The 26319-nt window shown below is 40.1% G+C and overlaps 1 protein-coding gene and 1 pseudogene across 1 annotated transcript; both read left to right on the plus strand.

The window, feature by feature from the left end:
* Window positions 1-4597: 4597 nt before the first annotated feature.
* Window positions 4598-7778, plus strand: FUT4 (fucosyltransferase 4). Its single transcript, XM_015585964.2, is given in 3 exon segments — window positions 4598-4615; window positions 4830-4853; window positions 4855-7778. Coding segments are annotated over 3 exon segments (1497 nt in total). The 3' UTR covers window positions 6310-7778.
* Window positions 7779-16972: 9194 nt separating this feature from the next.
* The window catches only part of LOC102892163, a 13144-nt pseudogene continuing 3797 nt past the window's right edge, over window positions 16973-26319 (plus strand).

A 26319-nucleotide genomic window follows, 5' to 3' on the forward strand; every position in this document is an offset into this window, starting at 1 on the left:
ACAGATATATCTATATATATCTATATATATACACACCTTACTGTTGAATTGTACACCTGAAACTTCAAGGATTTCATTAACCAATGTCACCATAATAAAGATAAATAAATTTTTTTTTTAAAAAAACCATCTCTGGTGAGGAGTACCAGGACAGGCTTAAAATGAATTATTTCCCTGGAGAAGAACAAAGAACAAGTTAGACTTTTAGGAACCACAGCTGGCCTGGTTCTTGCCCCAGAGAATTGTGTCCTGTATTAAATTTTGGAACTGAATAGGTCATTCTTGGACATATTGTATGTTGGAACTGAATAGGTCATTCTTAGACATATTGTATGTTGATTATTCATTCAGCTTAATAAAATGAGCCTTGATTTATGAATCTCTCTTCGTTGCTGCTTTATCAATCTTTAGGTTCCAAAAACCCTTCTTTATATCTGATCTTGTCTTCATGTTTGCAACTGAAAGCCATTTCTTTCTGTGCAATATTTTGTGGAAATGGAAAGGCCTTTAAATACACAAAGAATAATGTGTTCATTGTTACCAAATTAAAAAGAATCATAGAATGTTTGAAGTTCTAAGGTGATTTAGAGTTCATTTAGAATAATGATTTCTTACATATGGCTATATTGTTCTTCCCTGCCCACCATCCCTTCCCTCTTTTTCAGGTGACAGCACTACATTTTTTCTTATGGGAACCACCCTCCCTGCTTTGTTAGTCCTTGAGGTTTAGATGGGGCTGCTTCTACCCCATAGCTCCCAAAGAGGGTCTAAAGAGACATCCCTTTATCACAGTGATTACTCCAAGTATGAGCACTCAGTCCAGGTTGGGCCAATGAGAGCCAGCCTAATTTAATAGAGTTTGTGGTGTCATCAGGATTCTGATTAATACATGTGTAGAATTTTCCACTGAAAACTTAAGAGGCTTCTTAAGGTCACAGAAAGTCATTCATATAGCTAATTTCTCCTGATAACTACCCATATTCTAGTAGGGAACACAGATATTGACAGACCCTTTCACTCATAAATTAAGAGCATTCATTCACTCAACAAGTCTTCACTGAGATGATGAATATTACTAGATGCCTGAATCTGTGCATGAGATGGAGTTATGAATGAAACAGAACGATGTATATATGGAAGCACACAGGAGGAGCATGGAACCTACCCTCCATATGTACATATGGGTGTCCAAGAAGGCTTCCTGGAGGAGAGAACTGGTTTCCTAATATCTCTGACTCTATTCACCTTTAATTTTCTTCTTCATTCTTATAGCTACTATCTTATTTAGGTCCTTTTTGTTGAACACCTGAATTACAACAATAGCTTTCCAATTAGACTTGTTATTTCTACCTTTATCCTGATCCCAAATACTCAACTTATCCTTTACTGATGACAGAATAATTTTTTTCTTAAAAACATTTTACGTACATAAAAGTACATATGTAAGCATACAGCTTAATGAATTTCACAAAGCAAACACCCCCATTAACCAGTGCCTATATCAATAAACATGGCCAGCACATCAGAAGCCTACCTAATGTCCTCTTCCATATACTCACCTCCCCTTACAAATAAGCTTTCAAGAATACTAGTCTCCGTCTTGCTCCTCGCTTTGTTAAAACCTTTCAAGGACTCTCCACGGACTTCAGGATAAACTCCCACTTCCTTAGCCAAACTAAACCCTAGTAATTCCTAACCTAATGTCCAAGTCCTCACTACCTGGCCTTTGTGTGTGCTGCTCCTTCTGTTAAGACTAACATCTCAGCTCTCTTCCTCCCCCGTTTTAATCATTCCTAATTGTTCCAGGAGCCACCTTCTCAAAGCCCTTCCCTCTCCACTGTCTGTTTCTCTCATAGATTCTTGAAGGTAGAAGTAGTGTTTTTTCATCCCAGTTTCCCAATTGGTTAAATGAATAAATTAGAACACCTGACATCATTAAGTTCCCTTAATGCCCTTTCTTCCTTTCCTTCCTCCCTTCCATTCTTTTTAAATAAGAACAAACCATTGTCCTGTTAATAAGTTAAGGCACATGACCTTCGACCAGTTCAGTCATGTGCGGCTTAACAAGGATGTTCAGAGTAATGTGTCATTAGGTGATTTTGTCCTTGTGTGAACATCATAGAGTGTTCGGAAACAAACCTAGATGGTAGAGCCTATTGTCCTAGGCTACAAGCCTGTATAGTATGTCACTGCACAAAATGACACGAGATTAAATCAAGCACAAGAGAAATGATGCAATAGATGCGGTATACGCCAGATATGTGAGGCTGCTGCCAGTGTAACACCACATACTGTTTATGACAAACTTTTTTTTTATAAGTAGAATATACTCTAAAACAGGGGTCCCCAACCCTTGGGCTGCGGACCAGTATCAGTCTGTGGCCTATAAGGAACCAGGCCCCACTGCAGGAGGTGAGCGGCGGGTGAGGGAGTGAAGCTTCGTCTGTATTTTCAGCCTCTCTCCAGTGCTAGCATCACTGCCTCAGCTCCACCTCAGATCATCAGGCATTAGATTCTCATAGGAGCACCCGTCCCTGGTGCCAAAAAGGTTGGGGACCACTGCTCTAAAATAATGATTAAAAAGTATTGCATAGAAAATACATAAACCAGTAATACAGTCATTTATTATCAGGTATTGAGCACTGTACATATGTGCTATACTTTTATACAACTGGTAGTATGGTAGGTTTGTATACACAAGCATCACCACAAATGTGAGTAATGTGTTGCACTATGACCTTATGATGGCAATGATGTCACCAGGCAACAGGAATTTTTCAGCTCTTTTATAATCTTATGGAAACATTGTTGTATGTGCAGTCTGTCGTTGACAGAAATCTCCTTATGTGGAGCATGACTGTGGTCTGTAGAGAAGTTATGATTGGTTTTCAATGATCCAGCCATACTTTCCTGATAGGTATCCCCTCCCTCTCATACCAAGATAAGACTAAAATAAGGACAGTTTGTGGTCCTGCACCCGACTAAGGTAAGTAGACACATGGAAATTGATATTCATGACATCTGAGCCATTCTGCTGATAGAAAGTTGGTTTAATTGGAGTATGTGGAGGATGTAAGAGAAAACTGGGAGTGGGGGGAGGAAGCAAGCAAGTAGGTTAACATTTACCAAATGCTTACCTACCATATACCAGACACAATGTTAGGCTCTATCTATGATGTCTTACTTAAGTGGGGAAGGAATGAGCATAAATGTATAGTTTTTGAATTGCATAAAAAGAAAAGCCAATATGTCCTTTTCTTCATTTAGCTGAAAAAAGTTATTTGTGCATTTATAGCTTTTTCTTTTCAATTAAAAATAACAGCGGAGAATCATTGAAATTCTTGATTTCAATGACAATTTAATAGCTTGAAAATGATTTTATGAAATTAAAAATAATTAGAAACATTATAAAAGGTTTCACTGTGTAGAAGAAAGTGTTACTAGGTTGATGAGTATATCCAGAGCACCTCATGCTGTCCATCCATCTCCCAAACTGTTATTGTGGCCAGCAGGCCGTGCCACCTGAAACCATTTTTATAGAAGCATTTACAATCTCTATGTGATTTTTAATGAAAAAGTTCTTCACAAAAAATCAAAATGGCAAATCTAAGTTTATTTTCTGTATACATAACATCAAAAACATCTGCAGGTTGGCCCCATTCCCAGAAAATCTATTTGTCACCTAACATCCTGTGATTTATATGGCATTGGGCTGAGAACAACCGATTCACAGCTGTGATCTACTAATAGTTTTCTCAAAACTGCCTCCTCTCCTTAGGTCAGCAGCCCCTGGCCTATTTAGAATTTCACTGAGTAAAAGTTTAATAACATAAAGGCCAAAACTCAGAAATTCCAATTCAAGCCGTAGGGGAAAAAAATTCCTCAAGCGACTGTAAAAGTAGATGCCTTGATTGTTTCCTCATTGATAAACCTGGAGAAGCCAATGTGATACATATCCTTTAAGACCTAAACTCGGGCCGCTATTCGTTTATCTTAGTCATCAGTTTATTGTCCAGAGTGTTTTGTATAATCTTCATAAGTGCAGAAATTAAGTTGTTTCTTAAGTGCTTAGTGAAATTAATGGTGATGTTCAAACATTCACCTCACTGAAAAGCCAGGAAGTTCCCTGAGGACAAAGGCTCAAGGGCCTTACCTTTCTTTGTCTTTTGGTTTAATGAGTCCCCCAGCCCTAGTATAAAGAATGGTATGAGCCGGCAGTCAGAAGTGTTCAGTGGTTCTTATGACAGTAGAGTTTAACTTACAACTTGGTTTCACAATATGTACAACCTCCGTAGTCCGCGCTGCAAGGAAGTGTCTGTACTTTTCTCGGTGGGTCACGAGGTCGAGGTCAAGTTCACCGACGCTTCTAGGGCTCCCTCCCTCCAGCGGGCGTCGCTGGCCGTAGCAAGGCGGTGAGAAAGGAAGTGGTCTTGGATCCGCTGTTCTTCTCGGAGGCTCTGCACTTCCGATCCGACTTCGCTCAGTGCCAGCGCCTGCGCCTGCCCTCGCGCCGCAGCAGCTTTTGGAGGGTCTCGCTCCGCCTGCGCGCACCCAGGGATGAGCCAGGCCCTCACTCTGGAAGGCGCGGGTTCGGGCCATGGCGATTGAGCGCCGAGTGCAGCTGGGAGAGAGCTCCCGGTGGGCGGGGGCGCTCGGCTAGAGCAATGAGCGCGCGCAGAGTGATCCGGGACCCCTTGAGACGGGATCCAGAGTAGCGGGTGAGGAGCGGGTGGAGCGTGGCGGAGTAGTCTGGGAGCAATGGAGGAGGTGGAAAGTGGGCGGAGGTGCAGCAGAAAACGCCCGGGGCCTGGTGGGGCCGGTCGGGCTAGGGGTGCGGTGGAGGGGAGGGACGGGGCGGCGTCCGGCTGGGCTGCCCAGCTCGCTCACCTAGTCCTGGCGGCGCGCCCCGAGGCGAGTCGCGGGGAGGGGAGCGGGATATGTGGGCCTTGGGATTCCGGGACCGCCCTCTCCCGGTCCAGAGTCTGCGGGGAGCGGCAACGACGGCTGGAGCCGCAACGGCAGTATGAGAGCGGGCGCCGCTGCTCCTCGCCTGCGGACGCGCGGCCAGCGGCGGCGGCTCTGTCTGCGCGCGCCATGGGGGCGCCGTGGGGCCTCGTGGTCCCCCTGCATGGTCTGCGGCGCAGAGCCGGGGGGCTGCCAAGGACTGCCTCTTTGCTGGCGGCCACCAGCCTGGTGTGCATGGTTCTGGCTACTTATGCCTGCTGGGGACAACTGCAGCCGCTGCCCTCGCTCTCCTACGCCCCGCCGCGTCCGGTGGGCGTGCTGCTGTGGTGGGAGCCCTTTAGGGGACGTGACGGAACTGCGAGGTCGCCCCCTGACTGTTGGCTGCGCTTCAACATCAGCGGCTGCCGCCTGCTCACCGACCGTGCGGCCTACGGGGAGGCCCAGGCTGTGCTTTTCCACCACCGAGACCTCGTGAAGGGACCCCCTGACTGGCCCCCGCCCTGGGGCGTCAGCGCGCGCACGGCAGAGGAGCTGGAGCTGCAGGTGTTGGATGACGAGGAGGAAGCTGCGGCGGCTGCTGCCGAAGACCTGGCCGCCTCGGGCCCCAGGCCTCCGGGCCAGCGCTGGGTATGGATGAACTTCGAGTCGCCCTCCCACTCTCCGGGGCTGAGGAGCCTGGCAGATAACCTCTTCAACTGGACCCTCTCCTACCGGGCCGACTCGGACGTCTTTGTGCCCTATGGCTACCTCTACCCCAGGACCCATCCCAGCGACCAGCCGCCAGGCCGGGTGCCTCCGCTGGCCCGGAAACGCGGGCTGGTGGCTTGGGTGGTGAGCAACTGGGATGAGCGCCAGGCCCGGGTCCGCTACTACCACCAGCTGAGCCAGCACGTACCCGTGGACGTGTTCGGCAAGGGCGGGCAGCGGCGGCCGGTGCCTGACATTGGAGTCCTACACACGGTGGCCCGCTACAAGTTCTACCTGGCCTTCGAGAACTCGCAGCATCTGGATTATATAACAGAGAAGCTCTGGCGCAATGCGTTCCTGACTGGGGCAGTACCGATAGTGCTGGGGCCGGATCGTGCCAATTATGAGCGCTTTGTGCCTCGGGGTGCCTTCATCCATGTGGACGACTTTCCTAGTGCCTCCTCCCTGGCCGCCTACCTGCTCTTCCTCGACCGAAATCCAGCTGTCTACCGCCGTTACTTCACCTGGCGCCGGAGGTACGCCGTGCACATAACCTCCTTCTGGGATGAGCCTTGGTGTCGGGCTTGCCAGGCTGTGCAGAGAGCTGGGGACCGGCCTCAAAGCATGCGTAACTTGGCTCGCTGGTTTGAGCGGTGAAGCCACCCTCCCCAGGGAGGCCAAATTGTAACTTTTCGATCCTCTGTTGTGCATCTCCTTGAGTGCCGAATCATGGCACTAAGTTTTCCAAACACACCATTTTACTTTATGGGAAGAAGGTGATTTACCAATTAATATTATTCAGCACAGAGACTGGATAGGAAGGACACTGGTTCTCATGATTTTTTGTGCAACTAGCAGTTGGGCTCCCTCTGTTGTTGATGGGCATCAGTGTTCCGGGCTAAAGGGGGTGCTTCCTCACCTTCTAACTAACCATTGTGCGGAGGGGAAGAAATAGCTTCACTACAAGAAGCCATTGAGTCAGTTGCTCCGAATCTCCTCATTGCCACAGGCCATATTTTTGGCCTGTGCTGAGTCAAATATGGTACACACTACTCAACTCACATTTTACTGAGCCAATGTGCAGCAAACCCGTGATTTTATAAAGAGCTTTGTTGCAGGATAGTGGAAGGACTATGGCTGTAAGGGGTTCTTTTCTTGTTTTTGATTGGATTCCTCAAAGCCTCAGCTTCTGAGAAAGATGAGGAGAGTGGTCTTAGAATCCAGTTCCCCTACTCTATGAATGGAAACAAGATGCTGGATTGTCCTTGGAGAAGAGTTAAGATGAATATATAAGTGTACCTCACTTTACGCAGATGTATTCCTAAAAAGCTGCTTTTCAATCAAATCCCAAATTCACTGCCATAGGTGAGTTCAGTATTTAATAAAACCCTATGGAGAATCCCTTTACAATGTGAATAATCATCTCCTATTTTCTGTGTCTATGTTTTTCTATAACCTGGATTTTCAAAAAAGCATGTAAATATTATAGAGGTGAAAATAAAGCAGAAACGACCTTCTCCCCTCTTCCCAGAAAACCAGAATGTGTTTACAAACAGAAGAGAAGGAAGCCACAGTGTCACTTTTCATAAAATCACTTACTTTGTGTCTTTACTGGACCTGAAATTTAAACTGGAATGTCAGTCCTCCAGGGGCTTGCATTACCTGTCTGCAGAACAATGAAAGAGATGGTACTACATTATGAAATCGTACAATAGGAAAAAAGTTTCATGGTATCTATTAATGGCAGTTTTTCTGTCAGTTTTTTGTTAAATGTTTAGTTGCTAGGGAATGGAATTAAATTAGTGCCTGGGCTAATTTGTTAAAGACTAAATCTGTATTTTTTCCGGGGCCAGGTTCTCCTCGTAGTCTAGATAGTAGTGTATATATCCTCACATTTCCAGGGCTCTTGAGACTGTGCCATGGGACCAACTTTGAAAATATGAGCATTGACTTTTAAAAGTTTTTGAATGAGCAGCAGATTCAATAGGTGTTACCGTGTGCCCACTCTGTGCCAAACACTGGGCTTGGAGTGCCACAGGAAAGACAAAAATTGTAAGGCAAGTTCCCTTTAAGACTCTTACAATCTACTACTGCTAACAAGTTAATAATGAACTTTGATAAATCAACTGGCAGAACCTATTTGTTTTAGTGACATTTTTAGTGATATAGACCATAAATGAAGTACTAGAAAGCCAGTTGATTTACAGCTTGAAATAATAGTTTGTATTTCTCCTTGATTTATTATAATAAGGATCTTCAGTGACTAATTATTGTGGGTAGGGTCCAAGAGTAATTCGGTTTATACAGAGTTCTGCTGTAAACAGTAATTTTGCATTTGTCTCCTACAATTAGCTGAATCATAAAGTTTTATCTCTGTGCATTTGTTGCAGACTCACTTAAAAAGCTCACTAAAATCTAAAAAGTGCTTCAGTTCTCTCATCTTTAAAAAGAGAAATTAAAATCTGTGGATAAAATTTCCTCATTAATATATTATAATATAGGCAGAATTATAATTACAAAGGATCAGTTATCCAATAAAAAGGAAAAATTCTAATTTTAAAATGAGCGTTTATGAGATATTGGCCCATGATCTAGGTATTATTGGGAATCTACATGGGACAGTGGGAGAGAGTTTGGGTTTTGAAGGTAATCTGGCTTAGATTTGAATTCCAGCAGTGTGACCTTGGGCAACTAGTAATAACCCTTCCTTTAAGGCATAAACTTTTCTTTCAAATTTATTACGAATTTAATATTTTTAGCACTTGATGACTGTAATTACATGAGTGCTTCTGAAATGATATTTGCATCAGGAAGACAATCTGATTTGCTTTCAGTATTCATAGGTCCTTTCCAGTTTCCAAGTCCTTCCCCGGCAGTAATTTAGAGATGCCAGGGCGGCTTCATGAATAAAGCCGCAATTTGGAGTCAGAACCTGAGTATGTGGTTCTGCCACTTTCTGCCCCTATGGTCCTAATTAGACAGAGCCTAATTGAACTCTCTGAGTTTTAGCTTCCTCATTTATAATGCATGAATGCCCTTACAAAACAAGGATTAAATGTGATGTTGTACTCCAAGATGCTTTGTACATTGTAAAGCACTACACAGTTACAGGATGCTCTAAATTTTTAAGGCTCTAGAAGAGGGGTTAGCATACTTTTCTGTAAAGGTCCAGAGAGTAAAGATTTCAGGCTTTGCAGGCCATACAGTTTCTGTTGCTGCTACTCAAGTCCACTGTTATAGTGCACAAGCAGCCATTGATAATACATAAACAAATGGAGTGCCTAGATTTGACTCATGGATCATAGTTTGTCAGTTCTGCTCTAGACTTTTAGAGATACAAGGAATTTGAGAACCTACCTGATGAGGGTTTCTTAAGAGGGATTTAAGAATTGGAATTTAAAATTTTTGAGGCAGATATTCTTTGGTTCCTAGACCAGCTTTGCAACATTTCCTATTATCTTATTTTGAGCAAGTTATTTAAGCTTTCTGTGTTTCGATAGTCTCATCTCTAATCGAAGGTAATCATGTATAATTTATGGAGGTGTTAGGAGAATTAGACAAGACACAAAGTACTCAGTACAGTGTCTGGTACATAGGAAACACCTAGAAGATGTTAGCTATGATTATTACCAGCCCATTTTACAGAAGGAGCCGAGGTCCAGACCCAGTGAAGGACTCACCTAAGGTTATAGTAGCAGTGGCAGAACCAGCTGTGCTTGTGCAAATCACAACCACTTTGAGCTTCTGTCTCGAACTTCAAAATGAGAGTGTTGAACAAGATCTCTTGGGACCTCTAGTTCCACTTGCCCTTATTCTACTAACTGGCACCCCAAAGCTTTAAGAACTAATTCACCTTCCAATGTGCCTTCCTTACAGTTTGGAAATGACTTACTATAAACAATAGTAAACTGACAGAAAACTAAGCATCACAGGAGGAGACTCTGATTTAGCATTAAAATAATTTTAAAGTGTCAGATGCTTTAGATATCAGGGAAGGGAACCAAGTCCTTGGTAATTAGTATGGTGAGTAATTGCACTGAATACATTTTGTCATTCTTGAATGTTTCTCAGGGACCTTTATGTTACACATTCTTATAACAAATCAAGTATTTATGTATACATGTTCAGGTTATTTTGACAAAATGATTAAAGTAATGAGGTTGAAAATGACTCCTTGTTTATAATGTGTATCCCCACGCACTAATGTGTTTAACCTTGACACATGGTAAGTTTCTTGGTCAAGGGGTTTCTTTAAGTTCATTGGTTCTAGACTGGTAACTGAAATGTAATGGCTTTGCCTCCTCTGAATTGCATCTGGTCCTACTCAGCTCATTCTTTTGTCTTCCTTGCCTGGCTTTCTCACTTTAACCTGATGACTCATCTCTAAGGGCACAAGTAGTAGATACCTTTCTCTCATTCCAATTTATTTTACTAAGTGCTCTAATGCCCTCTGTGTACTGTCTCTAGCTCCTGTTCACTAAATTAAACAATGCCATTTTTTAAAGAGGTGGAATAACGTCTGGCAATGTGAGGGTGGGCAGAAGTATCTTTTTTAGCAAGTGGACTCAAATTATTGAAAGGGGAAAATATAAAATTGGAAAATACTCTAAATATTTTCTCTGCTTGCCCTCCAACACACACACACACACACACACACACACACACACACACACACACACACACTGACACGCTCATTTCAGAACAGATTTTGAAAAATTAATAATAGCCAGCTTAGGGTAGGAGGAGTGACAAGAACAGGATTTGGTAATGAATGAGTTAAAACAAAAGTGCACTATAGAGTAGAACAGATGGTAAATATAGATGATAAGTGAAGAGGAAAAAAGGAAAAGGGAAAGACATTGGGGTAATTGAGTAAGAAGTGTTTGAAGAGAAAGCGAGATTAGAAAAAAAGGAAAGGGAAGATAAGGGCTCAATGACAATGAAGGAAGTAGGGTAAAGGAGGAACATATGCACAGAGAATGAGGGAATGGTGTAAAAGCCACCATTCTGTGACCCTTTTCTAAGAAACCTTTGTTCCGGCTTGAAATGCAGCATCTGTTGGCAAATGAGAAATGAAATCAAGAAGTCTGAACTCACTGGCAGGACAAGTCAGAAACTTAACAAGAAATGAACTAACATTTCAGCAGAAATGTAAAACTGTCCCATGATTCATTACAACAGATACTTGAAATCTTATGAATGCTTCTTTTTCATTTTGGAAAAAAATCCCATTCATTGCAGTTGTTTTTTTTTTTAAATTCCCAGTTGGCATACTTCAGTTGTACTCAATATCTACTGTTAGAGAGATTTATTATGTTTTTATATACCCATGGTCAACAAATGACTTTTTTTGAAGAAGAGCCAAAGGACTCAATACATTTAATACACTTACTTGTTTCATGTGGAACCCTATTATAAAACTATTTCAAGTTAAGTTATAAAAAATTGGATTTTCGAGATCTTTAAATTAGTGTTTTTATATTTTAAATATTTATTTTATTTTGAATTACAGTTGGCATGTGATATTATATTATATATAACATTTATATAACTTACAAAGTGGTCATCCTGATAAATCTAGTATCCATCTGACACCATACATAGTTATTACAATATTATTGACTACATTCCTTATGCTATACTTTACATCTCCATAACTATTTTGTAACTACCAATTCATACTTCTTAATATCTTCCCTTTTTTTTACCCACTCCCTGTCCCCCTCCCATCTGGCAATCATCAAAATGTTCTCTTTATCTATGAGTTTGTTTCGTTTGTTTTCTTTAGATTCCACATGTAAGTGAAATCATATGGCATGGCATTTGTCTTTCTCTGTCTGACTTACTCCACGTAGCACAATACTTTCTAGGTCCATTCATGTTATTGCAGATGGCAAGATTTCATTCTTTTATAATATTCCATTATATATATGTACTACCTCTTCTTTATCCATTCATCCATTGTTGGACACCCAGATAGCCTCTATATCTTGACTATCATAAATAATGCTGCAATGAACATATGGAGTCACATGTCCCTTCAAAGTAGTGTTTGGGGTTTCTTCAGATAAATACCCAGAAGTGGATTCTTATCTGTCCCTTGTATAGCCTTGTTTTAAAGTCTTTTATCTGGTATAAGTATTGCTACCCTAGCTTTTTGGGTTTTTTATTTGTCCCTTGTATGGCCTTGTTTTAAAGTCTTTTATCTGGTATAAGTATCGCTACCCTAGCTTTTTGGGTTTTTTGTTTCCATTTTTAAGAAACATCTTTTACATCCTTTTACTTTCAGTTTGTGTGAATGTCCATGGCACCTTTTAAGCTGCTGTCCCAGTGCTGGAACTCAGAGTGAGTGAATTCGTTACCAAGAAAGTTCGTGCACAGGCTCCTTAAGAAGATGTCTGTGATTTCAGTGACCCTATATCTCACTCAGCCATAATTTCCACTGGTTTATACAGCCAGAAGTTGTGGAGACTTCTCTTCTTGGCACTGGAACCCTGGGGCTGGGGAGCCTAGCGTAGGGCCTGGATCCCTCGCTCCTCCTGGGGAAACTCCATAGCTGAGATGTCCCGATTTTCAAACAGCACACATGGGCGGAACCAGCCTGTTCCATGTCTTCGCCCCTCCTACCAGTCTTGAGGAGGTGGCCTCTTGTCTGTGTCCCTAATTGTAGGACTTCTGTTCAGCTAGACTTAAGGTGACTCCTAATGATGGCTGTTCTGTAGTTTAGTTGTAATTTTGATATGGTTATGAGAGGAGGCGAGTGCAGTATTTACCTACTTCACTCTCTTGACCAGAACTCCAAATTAATGTTTTTAAAAGTTACTGAATCTTACCTAAATATACTAAGAATAATATCCTATTAGACTATGAGTGTTAAAAATCTTAATCTGAATTATTTTTAAAAGGGGGAGAAATGGATTACTCAACAATACTTAAACATTTCTTGAGTGCCTTCTATGATCAAGACTAGGGATTTGCTAGGACTTGGGGATGTAAATAAAACTAAGGCAAGGATTCTGCACTCAAAAAGTGTATGTTCTAGTGGGAGAAACAGACATGTTTACAGATAATTCTAACATATAAGTGTTGTTGTAATAAAGATATGTCATAGTAAGATGTATTAGATCATGTGCAGAATTACAGAATTTAAGGAAAAGAAAGCAGACTCTCAGTAGGAGCTTCAGAGAGGTCAGAGGATTACATGTCAGGAGTTAACTTTCTTCATCACAAACTAAATCTTCTTAATGTTCTTTCCAAAAAATACATATGTGACAGCCTCCGATGTCAACACTTACCTACTTGATTATTTTTACTAATACTACAGTTAAAAATAACTGTCATTATTAAGCATTACCTTCAAAAAAAATGACTACTCTCTCTAGGGATTTTGCTCTCCTAGCAACTAGGAACACCTGCTCCTATTCTACGTATTCTTGTTCTCATAATGTTAAGTAAACTTTTTAGAAATCTGTTCCACTACCTGAAACTTTTTCTGAAATACAATTAAGCATACCCATCTGAGTGATCAAACAGAAATACCTTTAGATAAAAATGAGTTTTATTTAATGATTTGAGCCTCCTTTTTTTGGAAGGTACAAATTTATGGCTTTTAAACAAGGATTCTTTGCCAAAAACTGTAGTTCACTAATATTTGTTATTTATTAAGCTCCTACTATATGCAGGGTGTTTTCCTGATATTTTTTTCTGTTTCATACCCTTTACATTATAGGCACTGTGGTAGGCAGCCTCTTAGATGAACCCTTTTTGGTCCCTGCCTCCTGGTGTCCATGTCTTTGAGTAATTATCTCCCTTTGAGTTTGGTCTGGATTTAGTGACCTATTTCTAATGAATAGAATATGGCAGAAGTGAAAGGCAGAAACTTCTGAGATTAGGTTATAAAAAGCCTGGTTTTCCTTTTGGGGGGGTCCTTTCTGGCTTTCTAGCTTGCTTGCTGGGAGGGAAGCCAACTCAGGTGATGTGAGCTGTGGCAAGAAACTGAGGGAGGCCCTCTAGCCAACCCCAGTGAGGAACTGAAGCTCTCAGTCTAACAGCTTGAGAGGACCCGAGTCCTGTGAACCAGATGAGCAAGCTTGGAAATGATTCTTTCCCAACTGAGCCTTCAGGTGAGACCCCAGGCCTGGCTGACATCTTAATTGCAACCTCATGAAAAACCTTGAGTCAGAGGCCCAGGAGAGCCACACCTGGATTCCTGACCCCCAGAATCTGTGAAATAACAACTGTCTGTGTTTCAGGATTGGTTTGGGGGTATTAGTAACACAACAATAGTTAACTAATGCAGACATTATCTCCACATTAGAGATAAGAAAACAGAATCAAGGCCATTAATCACATACAATCATGCAGATAGTACTTGAGCAAGGATTCTAATGTATTCCATGTGATTCCAAGTCTTTCTTTCATTATAGCATTCTGTACTCTTTCTTTCATTAAGCCTAAATTTTGTAATAGCTGTGATGTGTGTATACCCCTCTATCCTAGTTTACATAAGTTTCACTAATCTTTAGCTGCTTATATGGGTGATCTTCTTAACTACTCTGAATTTGGATTTTCTCACTTGTAAAATAGAGGAGGCATATGTTTAGCACTGGCTTACCGGAAAGCTTGCTGGGACTTCAATGTCTAGACATTTAGAAAGAAGCAGGAACTAGGACTGGGAAGGGCTTAGACAAGGTCAGCTGACTCACTAGAGGCAATGACTTTGCGTAGTTCCCAGCAGCTCTTACCGTTGTTGTAGCCACCAGCCCCCGAAAGACTCACGGACCACCAGAAATCAGTGAGTTAGAGGAAACACGCCCTTTATTCAGCCAGCTGGGTCTGCCAGGGGTACGCAGACCCCAAATTAAGCAGCACTGAAATGTAGAGGTACAGAGTTTTTAAACCCCAAATCTCATTCCTCATTCTGTCTTAAACACAAAGGTCTATTTTTCTCCTATTCACTGCCTGTCAACCCACAGGTCAGGTGTGCAAGCAGAGGTACAGAAGCAGAAAGCTTATTGTTAGAATGTTATGTTCCCATGGGCGATAGCCTATGTTCCTATGGGTGATAGCCAAGCAGTAATTTTCCAGAAGCAAGATCTCAGATGCTCCCTAAGAATAACAGCTTTGCAGTTTCTTTTACACATTTGGAATTAAGGAGGGAACATAGGAAGTTTAAATGAAGATGAGGGAAAGAATGGTGGGGATTGATTACAGGATAGTTACCAAGATTACTGCTCCCTTGAGTGTGGTTACACCTCAGAGGGGTCTAAAAAAGAGGATTACTCTGACATTTCAAAGGTGTGTTGACCTAAATGCACAAGAACAATGGGCAGGGCTTGCTTAAGGCAAAGATAAACCTTTTACTAAAGAACCTATATGCCTGGGGCAGCCCCTCCTACAGGCCCTCCCAATCCCTGTCTTGGTTAAAATATGTCATTAATTTTGACATTGGCAACATCTAGAGAAGATCCTAGGTCTTCTGAGCAGGGCTGGGGAAGGAGAGGCTGGAAAACAAAACTGCTCTCAAAGGGTCGCTCTCATGCCAGGTTCCATCATGTCACTAGCTTTCTAGTTCTCTGATTCTCAGTGATGGAAGGGCAGGGAACACTGGTAACATGAAGAAATAATGCTGGCTCTAGAGTGATGTGGCGCCACGGCCATTGATTTTAGCTCCTGATTTATTGCAGCCATTGTTCTGGATTTTCTTGGATGCCCCAATTTACAATATTATGTAATGTATGCATATTTATCTCTAGTTCCCAATTTAGGGTTTTAAAATGCGGTACTATAACTTTGGAGGACAGCCTCCCTGCTCATGGATTGGTGATTGAGTGTTTATATCATCTGTGGTGGATGCCCCCCACTTCAACAGGAACTTCTTTTTGGCTGTGACTGAATGGGAAGGGGAGGTGTATGCAAATTGGGGGGCCAGGGAGATGTTGCTGAACTGCCTGCTGCTGGCTTCTGATTGTTTCTTTGCTTTTAGAGAATCATAAGTTGAGAGCTTGGCAAAGAGTTTATTCAGGAGATGGTGTCTTGAATTTAAACTGAAAAATTTGAAAAAAAAAAAAAGCTTTGCAAAGGAATTGGGTAGCTCTCTATGACATTTTGATCTAAGTGTGATTGACATAGTATGGATTTATGGATTTCTATTTACATGGGCTTCTCTAAAACTGAAACACTAGAACGTATCTATCCCCTCCTAGATATCATATATTTCCTATCTTGTTAAAGTATCATTATTCTGGAATTACGTTCATAGCAAAATTGTCTTTGTTCTAGAATTATGTTTCTATGATTAATAGTTTTATTAATAATAGAACAGAAATAACTAGAAGCTATGATAAAATTTGGGCAATAGTTATTTCAATGACCAGAATTCAAAGTATTACACTGACTTTCAATACTATGTTAAGAATAACAGCTTGACAAATTGTTTGCTTTTTTTCCATACCACGTTAATGTGCTTACTTATATTACTTGAATTGTGTATTGTACCAACTTATTAAATTTAAAAGAATTTGGAAGAAACCATTGTTATGCCAAAAGTACATATTAAAAATACTCTCTTATTTTAGGGTTTTCCCTTATGTGTAGTTAATTTTTAAATTTACTTTTTGTTTCATTTATCTAACCCTAGTGTACCCCCAACTAATTCTCAGCAAAGCGTATCTTCCCCTCCCCATTCCTGTCACTTCTCCTTTTCCTCAATACAGAATAGGAAGAATTATAGCTTTATTTCAGTTATTTGATGTTATATGTGAAATTAAATCTGGGCCTCTGGAACTATGATCAAATTGAAATCATGATGAAAAGTGTAGAAACTTTGCCTAGTCTGATTTGCTTAGTCATCTTGATGTTTGTTGAAGCCTGTATGTCCTGACTGGTGCTGTCATATAGGGATCCACAACCAACCAATGCTAAAATATTTGAGTCCCCTCCAACCTGGTATATATTGTCTTCTACAGCTATTATAATCTAACTTTATCCATATAAATTACATATCTGGAAACAGTTGGTAGAATAAGTAGAAATCCAAATCAGTCGGTAAGTCATTAAGATTTATCAATGCACAAGAAACACAGAGACATAAGTTTATAGTTCCCAGAATGCTTTTCACATACTTATAGCCTTTACCTATTCATCCATCATTCATCCATCCACATGCATCCAAAAATCCAGTCAGCCATTCATTTAATCAATATATGTTTATACATAATAGATATTATGCTAGATTCTGTGGATACAGAGGTGAAAGTCATGGGTCCTGCAATGGCGCAGACAAATGAAGCAAAAATTTTCAAGTTGCTTGATTAGAGTCATGGCAAAGGAATATGTGGAGTGTAATGGGAGCATAGATAAGGGATTTCTAATTCAGCTCGGGTATGGATAGTGAGTGGAGATTAGGGAAGGTGTCCTTGATCTAGAGGCAATGTTTTGTGAATCTCAAGTCTTAAGTATGAAGAGGAGTTACCAGTACACATTAGAGGTGAGTATAAGAGATATCTATTTAAGAGGAATTAGCACGGGCAAAAGCTCATATGTGTGAGAGAAAATGGTAGGTTAGAGGAACTGGACTAGAAGACAAAGGTGTGCTGGGGGCAGGAGTGGGAGGTAAGAAGGGTAAGAGGTGATTCTGGAGAAGAGAGCAGGGTCTGATAATTAAGAGCCTTGAAAATGAGGCTAAAACTTTTAGAGTGTTCCCTAAAAGGGAGAGAAATCATTGAATAAGTTAGTTTAGTTTGCCCAGAAATTTCAAAGAGGAGACATGGCCTTTGCCAGTGCTTCTTCCTCTTTTTACAGATTTTTGACCAGATAGAAGTCTCAAGAGTTTAGTTCACATATTCCATTTGCATGTCTGAAGCCTAACGAAATTTAGTTAGTTCAGTTAACTCACTACAGTGATTCTGGTGGTGCAGCACTGCCAATAAATGGCATTTTAGGATCTAGGAACCAGCTCTGTGGCCAAGTTCGTCACCCCCCCCCAATTTTCCTCATGCCTCTTTGGATACAGCTCCCACCACCCCCATCTCTTGACAACCATTAATCTGATTTCTATTGCTATAGTTTGTATTTTCTAAAGTGTCATAAATAAAATTAAGTAGTATGTAACCTTTCATTCTAGCTTCTTTTAACATGATGCATTTGAGACTCTTCAGTATAGTTACGTGTATCAGTAGTTCCTTTTTATTACTGAAGAGTATTCTATTACTTTGTATATTCTATATATAAGATCTTTATCACATATATATGTTATATATATACACACATATATATTAGACTATATAAATATATACATACATACATATATATACATACATATATTAGACTCTATAGTTTAGAGCACTTTTAGTTCACAGCAAAATTGAGAGGAAGCTACAGAAATGTCCTTTATATCTCCTGCCTTCATACATGCATAGCTTTCCCCATTATCAATATCCCCCACCAGCATGGTATATTTGCTACACTGACATGTCATAATCATTCAAAGTCTATATAGTTTACATAAGGTTTCACTCTTGGTGTTGTACGTTTTGTGGATTTGGATAAATATATAATGACATATATTCACAATTACAGTTTCATACAGGGTAGTTTTACTGCTCTAAATATCCTCTGTTCCACATATTTATTCCGCCCACTCCCATAAGCCCTGGAGATCACTGATCTTTTTAGTGTCTCCATAGTTTTGCTGTTTCCAGAAGGCCATAGAGTTGGAATACAGTATGTAGCCTTCTCAGATTGGGTTCTTTCACTTAGTAAATGCATTTAAGGTTCCTCCATATCATTTCATGGCTCGATAACTCATTTCTTTTTAGCACTGAATACTATTCCTTTATCTGGATATACCAGTTTATTTATTCATATATTGAAGGACACCTTGGTTGCTTCCAAGTTGTGGCAATTATGAATAAAGCAGCTATAACAACCATGTGCAAGTTTATGTGTAGGAAGTCTTTAATTCCTTTGGTTAAATACCAGTGAATGCCACTGCTGGATCCATATGGTAAGAATTTGGTTATTTAAGTTTATACCTTGACCTATGCCACTTAACCGTATTCTCTCAGGTTTTTATGTTCTAAGAAATAAGAAGAAATTGTTGGCTTAGTGGTTACCTCCACATTCGTCTTCTTCTATGTTATTGTTTAAATGTCTGACAATGCTGTCCTTTTACTTGATAAATTGAAAAGGAAATGGTTTTAGATATTCTTACCCAGGAACTAAAAAAGGTCAATGTGCCAACTTTGCATGATGCTATCCTTGGTTTTACATTATACTGATGTTTTGGGTCAGGACTCTTAGGAAGCCTAGAGTAGACTACCCAATACAAATAAACAGGCAAGTCCATTTATTCTTTTATTGACTCATATGAGAGATTAAAGTGATTAGCTCATAGCAGCGCAGGTAGCTTTGCTCTCTAATTCTCAATCTGTAAAGCAAATCAGTAGGACTGACTACAAAGTTCCTCTTTATTTCCACGTAATGATGTGTCTCTTTGTGTTTTCAGGGCATAAACACTTTGCCTGCAGTATTTTTCTGAGTTACACTTTTAAATGAATATCTATTTATTATACTCTATACATAATTAAATAGAAAATCTTCAGTAATTCAGATGCCACTTAAAAAGTTTCCAATTAACAAATTCATTTTCTTTTTTTCTTTTTATACTTTTCTATATTATATTTATTTTTCTCACCAGTCTTAACAGCTAAACTCCCTTTGCAGCCAAAAGGAATGAATGTCTTTACTCATTACATCTGCTTTGTTCTATCTGAACACACTTTATTTGCCAGCAATCCTCTGCAATGACTAATAAAATTCTAAACTTTTTTCATTATTTCATAATAAAATAATAAAAAATATTATATAGCTCATTTGGAAATTAGTCATACACTACTCTGTTCCTTCTTCAAACATTTATCAAGGTCTTTTATTGCCCAGTAATTCTGTAAGTACATAGTATATGCCATAAACTACAATTATGTAGACATTAATTTTAGCAACCTGCCATTCTGCTTGAAAGTCTGTTTGCATTCTCTTTGGATTATGGTTATAATATCTTACTTTGTTTATTAAGTATATTAGTCTAGGACCTAGACTCTAAGCAGTGAGCAAGTTGAATTAAATAAGCAAGATTCAAGTTTATTTCTATGTGTCATAATGCATCAGAATAACGATTTTGTCTTCTTTTAACTAGTATCCTGCTTTCAGAATTGCTGAGTTATTTGGGAAAGATGATTAAAGAGTTGAAAAAAATTTCTTTATGGAGAAGTGTGAAACAATAAGACAACATAAAGCAGAGAAGACAAAACTAAGGGGAATTTTCTCATGGTCTTCAAACATCTTTAATTATCCAACAAATAGTTTGCCAAGTGCTGGAACCTGACTAGTTGCTGGGGATAAAGTAGCAAACACACAAAGTTCACATTCCCATGGTAGAACCATATGGAAGGAATCAAAAAATAAACAAGTAACCAAATAAATAAAATAATTTTCTCTAACACATGAGGACTCATTGTTCAGAATGTTATCTGACATCTTTTATCTTTGCTGGGGCTTAAATAACAGAAAATGGGTTTTGAACCATAAGGTAGGAAAGAAGTTTCATTAACAGGAAGAGTACATGGGTTTCTCTAAGGGGGAAAGAGAGCACAGAGAAGGCAAACTTCATCGTTCCTATTATCTAAACTGGCTACTTTCCCACACACATTATCCCATTTTCACAACACTTCCTGTGAGTTAAGTGTTATGATCCCATTTTATAGATAAGTAAGAGGCTGAGTTACTTGTTTAAAGTCACAGAGCTCCTTACTGCAGAGCTATGGTTGATTCTCTCAGACTCCAAGGCTATTGTCTTCATTGTGCACGATCTGAGTTCAGGTGGATGGAATATTGCTGTTCTAAATCTTTGAGCTTCATATAGGATTATTTAGGTGGTTTCTTGCCCAAAAGCAAGAGAAAAGCCTATATGTGCGGCTTTTACACTTTTTTTTTTTTTCAGGGACAGAACCTAGTTTTCAAACAAAATTGTGTGTGGAACCCCAATGTGTAAAACAAATTAGAGCAGAACAGTCCCGTTGGAGCTGGGGTGCACTCTCAGAACATCACCCACTTTTCCCTTCAATGTAAACTCCATTGTGTACCAGGAACATTCTCTTTGCCTAGTGAATATTACCACAGTATCAGGCTAAAACAAGATTAGACTTGGTTACTTGGAATCTTACCAAATTTGAATTGTATCACCCTAAAAAAATCTCAGCTATCATAACTCCATTTAGGAAGACCAGACTTTGAGCGTCAAGTCTGACAATAGGGCATATTGGGGGCAGAATTATTTGAGGCATGAGTTCCCTAGGGGAGTGAGTGGGAACTGAGCCCACTGAACACTTAGGAGGCTTATATTCTCAGTTCTTCAGATTGAAGTTGACAGCTCTAAATTTGTAAATCTCAAGCATTAACAGACTCCTGGTAATGCTCCTTTACCTTATAGAGTTGCTAATAAACTATATCCCTCCATCTCAACCTCCAGTCTGAGAAAATTAAAAGCTTTAATTCAATCCTTACCGGAGTCATAAATTTGGAGCTCTTCCTTGGGGTAACCAGTGAGCAGCCAAAGCTTAGAGATTACAATTTCATTTTTTATTCTGGTAGGCTCCAGGGTAGAGCTGGAAACCAAAGGCAACCCCACACAATAATGGGAGACATACTAACTTGCAGGGGAGGAGGAAGAGCTTTGCTAATTAAGGAACTATTTCCTTTCCCAGTAAGAGTTTAGGCGGTGCTACCCTGCCACTTGTATTATTATTGTATTATTATTTTTTTTTTTTAGGCGAGGCAACCCTTGATTGACCTCACAGACTGCAAGGAACTTATCAGCTTACAATCCCTTATTTTTTATTTTTTTATGCCTACAGCACCTGGTCATTTTTTTTTTATGCCTACCTGGTCTTCCTTGGTGGTCTCCCATCCAAGTACTAATCAGGCCTGACCCTGCTTAGCTTCCTAGATTAGACGGGATTGGGCTTGCTCAGGGCGGCATGGCCGTAGACTCCCCTACCCATATTATACCTGTCCCTAGGAATAATATATGTGCTGCTCTAACAGGTTCCATAATTAAATAAGTGGACATACCTGCAACTAAAACAGAGGGGACCAACACAAAGAAAATCTCACCTGGAGACCCTCATCTACCCTTGGCTATCGATCCTGAGCCTGGGATCCACCCTCAGGTACCTTCGGCACACTTCCACGGGGACTTGAAGTCAGGGGCCATCCCTGACCTTCTTGTTATAGCTCCTGAGTATGCTCCCACATCATATCACTCAATTTGGGAAATGCATGTGAGGGTGAGAGCAGGACTGCTTTATGCATTAGACACAGTAAGCACAGTGCCTAAGACCCACAATACTTTTGGGAGTACTTGAAAGAAAATGTTTTAATTTCTTTTAAAATCAGAAGAGAAAGAAATTTTTAGGTAGAAGAAAATGATTTAATATAATATAAATATATTCATTTTTTATTTTGTTGAGGTTAGTAAATTACTTTTTATTTAAGTATAGTTGGTATATAATATGATATCAGTTATATTAATTTCAGGTATATATTATAGTGATTGGACATTTTTATGCCCTACAATGTGATTACCCCATTAATTCTACTAATCATCTGTCACTGTGAAAACTTACCACGATATTATTGATTTTATTCTCTTTCACCTTGTTTTAACTCATTCTTCCATCCCCTCTCTTCTGGTAACCATCCCTTTGGGCTCTGTTTCTATGAATGAATAAAGAACTTGTGGTATATTACACCACAAAAAAAAAGAATGAAATTTTGCCATTCATGGCAACATGGGTGCACCTAGAAGATATTATGCTAAGTGAATTAAGTCAGACAGAGAAAGATAAATACTGTACAGTTTCATTTATATGTGGTATCTAAAATATATTCATTTTCACACCACTAAGTCGTAAGATATAACTTTTAATATTGTTTTAATTAAAGAAGGTACCCACCAAGGTAAAAGTACTTAGGACCAAAGAAAGCAATAATTCACCCTGTGGTCTCTGGGTTGGGACTTCCTGCTGGATGTGGATCGATTTTCCCAGGGAAAGGGAAAGAAAACATTTGGGCGAGGAAAGTGCAAACCTAATAGCTAGAGAAGTAGGGAGGAACTAGGGAAGAAAGAAGCTTTCCATTGTAACCATTTTTCCTCTATTGTATTTTGTACATATGTAAGTAATATTAAATCCTTTTCTGGAGCACAATGGGAGTGTGTGTAGATATACCTCTGATACACCTCTGCAGCACAGAATAGTCAATGCTACTATGTTCAGGTCTCCAGAAGGAGTTAATTGACTTTTAGAGCATCTACTACAGACCAGGAGACAGATAATATATTTGGAAAAATTTCCATTACAGTGGTTAAATAGTTAACATGTAGTGCGTAATGGGAATTTTTCCTTCTCTGGCCATTCTAACATATTTCTCACAATTTATTAAAAAAAAAAGAGAGAGAGCAAGATTGTTCATGTTACAGATTAAAGAAGACTAAAGAGGCATGACAGCCAAATTGATGAATTATCCTGACCTAAGTGTACTCTGGACAAGAAAAAAAATTACTTTAAAGGACATTTGGGGACAATTGTGGAATTAAATATGGAATGTAGGTTAGACAATAGTGTTTTATCCTTGTTAATTTTGTGATTGTGTTGTTATATAAGAGAATAGGAAGATATTCTTGTTCTTAACAAATGCACACTAAAATATTAGGGGATTAAAGGGCTTGATGTTTACAACTTCTTTAAAATGGGTCAGAAGAATATATATGGAATGAGAGAAAATGATAAAGCAAATATTTCAAAATGTTAACCAGTGCATCTTGGTGAAAAGTTCTTTGTGCTAGTCTTGTAACTTTTCTGTAAATGTGATATATTTCAAAATAAAAGTTAAAAAATAAGACTATTCAAAATTAATCCAGTAAGTATTGTTGAAATAGGGTCCAAAGAAGACAACACCATTGATGAACTAATTTCACAAGTATTTTACTATCTATACTTGTGCCTGGGGAATTAATTTGGTACAAGTAGGAACCATGGATACTGAACGAATTAGTTGATCTGAACATGTCTGCACTTATAGGTTGTCATTATTTACAGGTTTTCCTAATAAAAATCATTAAAAAATTTAAGATACAGCTACTGGACCGAATTACTGAAAAACTGATTTTACAGCTGACTTGCAGAATGAGTTAAGTCTTTTAATTGTATTTTTCCTCATTGATAAAATTCACATACCAATGCTTGGGACCATAGTAGGAATGAAATATATTTTCAATGAGTGAATACTGTATTTTCTTATTGAACTGTGCTAGTCTAGGTTCTCTCCAAAATAGAATCTGAGATAAGGGCTTGAATACAGGAAAATTATTTTGGGAAATGATTGCAAGGAATGGTAGAGAGGGACTGTGAAGAGTGTAACATGGAAGGATGAAGTCAAACTAAGGATGCACTATCAAGCTGATCACCACTGTGAGGTAAGATACTTGGTCCTATGAGGACCCTCTGTGAAGCCACAGAATGCGTCTCAAAATCACCTGCCCAATGGATGGAAGGAGGAATACTTATCCACCATTTTCCACCCCATACTGGCCAAAGGTTGCCCCTACTATGTGTTAGCTACCTCACACTTTGAGAATTGTTCCTGTGTCAGAATGGCTGAGCAGATGTGAGTATCCTGCTACAGCAAGAAAGCCCTGGGACAGAAGTGAGAGATGTACAGTGCAGCTGAGGTTACACTGTGTACAGCTGGTCACCACAGCAAAGGTTGGAGTTAAAACGTAGGCTGAGGAGAATGTGAAGGGTGACACAAGACAAGAGTTGTTTAGGATTAGCAACATCGCGAGCTAGCATATGCACATGAAGTAATTTGACACAAGTTCAAAAGTACAAAATATGAAAAAACACTTGTATTAAATTTATTTTTCTAAAATTTGTCCACCAGACATTCTTATGATAACTAATTATCCAATTTTTATTACATCCCAAACACTGCATCATTATTGTTACTTCATTTAATCCTCAAAACAACCCCGAGAAGCAGCCATATCTCAATAGTTCTCTTACTGGGGCAGTTTGTCCTCCAGGAGACATTTGGCAGGATCTAGGGACATTTTTGGTTCTCGTAATTAGAGAAGATGATACTAGCACCCAGTGTGCAGAGGTAAGGGATACTGGTAAACATCCTATAATACATTGGATAGTCCCCCACAATGTGAATTTTCCGGCCCCAAAAATGTGAATAGTGCCAAGATTGAGAAATCCTGCCATATCGTTATCCTGTCTTAGAACTGAAGAAACTGAAGCCAAAGGAAATTAAGTACAGGAGGAAAAAAAAAATGGCATAGATAATAGAGGCTCTGTTCATCCCTCTGGAGATCAAACTAAAGTTGCGATGGAAACAAGGAGCAGCAGCAAGGAAAAATCGCCTGGGATGAACAAGTCATATAACTAGGCAGAAATCCAAGAAATCACCCTGCAACGGCAGCAGGTAGGATGGGGCAAGGACGCGGGGCTGTCCAGTCTTGAGCAGCTGAGTGGTCGTGGCAGTGGTAGTGGTAGTGGCAGACTCCTCTTAAAGGTGCCATGTTCGCAAGCGGGTTTTCGCGGTGACGGACCTGCTCACTCTGAGCACCAGTGCCGATTCGGCTGCGCCCAGGGGGCACCAGAGACTTACGGGGAGATATTGTCGGAGTGACGGCCAAGGCAAGACCCGCTCGGTACAGAAGTGCCGGCAGTATGCATTGTTCCCTGTTGAGCCCTCCCCTCTCCCAGTGCACAGACACAGCACCACCATAGCCGTGATGTCATCAAAGTGGATAACTAACATCGCTCCACCCAGAGGATTCCGTGAAACCCTGCCTCCCCCAACTTGCAGCCCCACCCAAGACACATCCTGGTATATCCTCAGCGAGTCAGGTGCTTCTTGCTGAGACTCATACTGGAGGAGGCAGCTGGCCTCAGTTTCTGGTGTGGCCTTTTGGGGCAACTATAAGCACAGCATCTGTGGATTGCTTGCTGAATCTTAACAAGTGGCTCCAGAGGGTTAGAGGCTTGGGCTAAATTTGGCCTACAGCTGAACCCCTTTCAGGACTGTGCCACTAGACACCTACTTCACGAATCCACACTTATAATAAGACCGGGAGACGTAGGAGCGTTGCTTAGTACATGGAAACAGACACAGAAAGACAGCCATAATGGGAAGACAAAGAATTAGAAGCCATTTGAGAGAACAGAACAGAGATCCAGATATAACGGAGTCAAGTAATCTAACAGATGCTGTAGGGAGCTAAAGCTCCCAAAATTCAAAAGAGTGCATGGATTATCTCGGGAGGCCTGCTTGCATAAAAAAAAGGGAAAAGGCTGCTTCTGTGGAATTCCAGGAAGAAGATTAAGTATAGACAAAGGGAGTGTCAAAGGGAGTGTCGAATGGAGTGTCAAAGGAAGTGTCGATTGTACCTGGATCTTCAGGATGTTACTTTTATTATGTTATCTTGGGATACACAAAGGAACAGATTATGTATAAAAAGAAGCATAAGAAATAAACTCGGAGAGACAGTTGTGAGATCTGTTCTCCCTCCTGCACCCTGTCTGTCTTCTCTTTTTTCTC

Source organism: Pteropus alecto, unplaced genomic scaffold, assembly GCF_000325575.1.
Source record: "Pteropus alecto unplaced genomic scaffold, ASM32557v1 scaffold12, whole genome shotgun sequence".
NCBI lineage: Eukaryota > Metazoa > Chordata > Mammalia > Chiroptera > Pteropodidae > Pteropus > Pteropus alecto.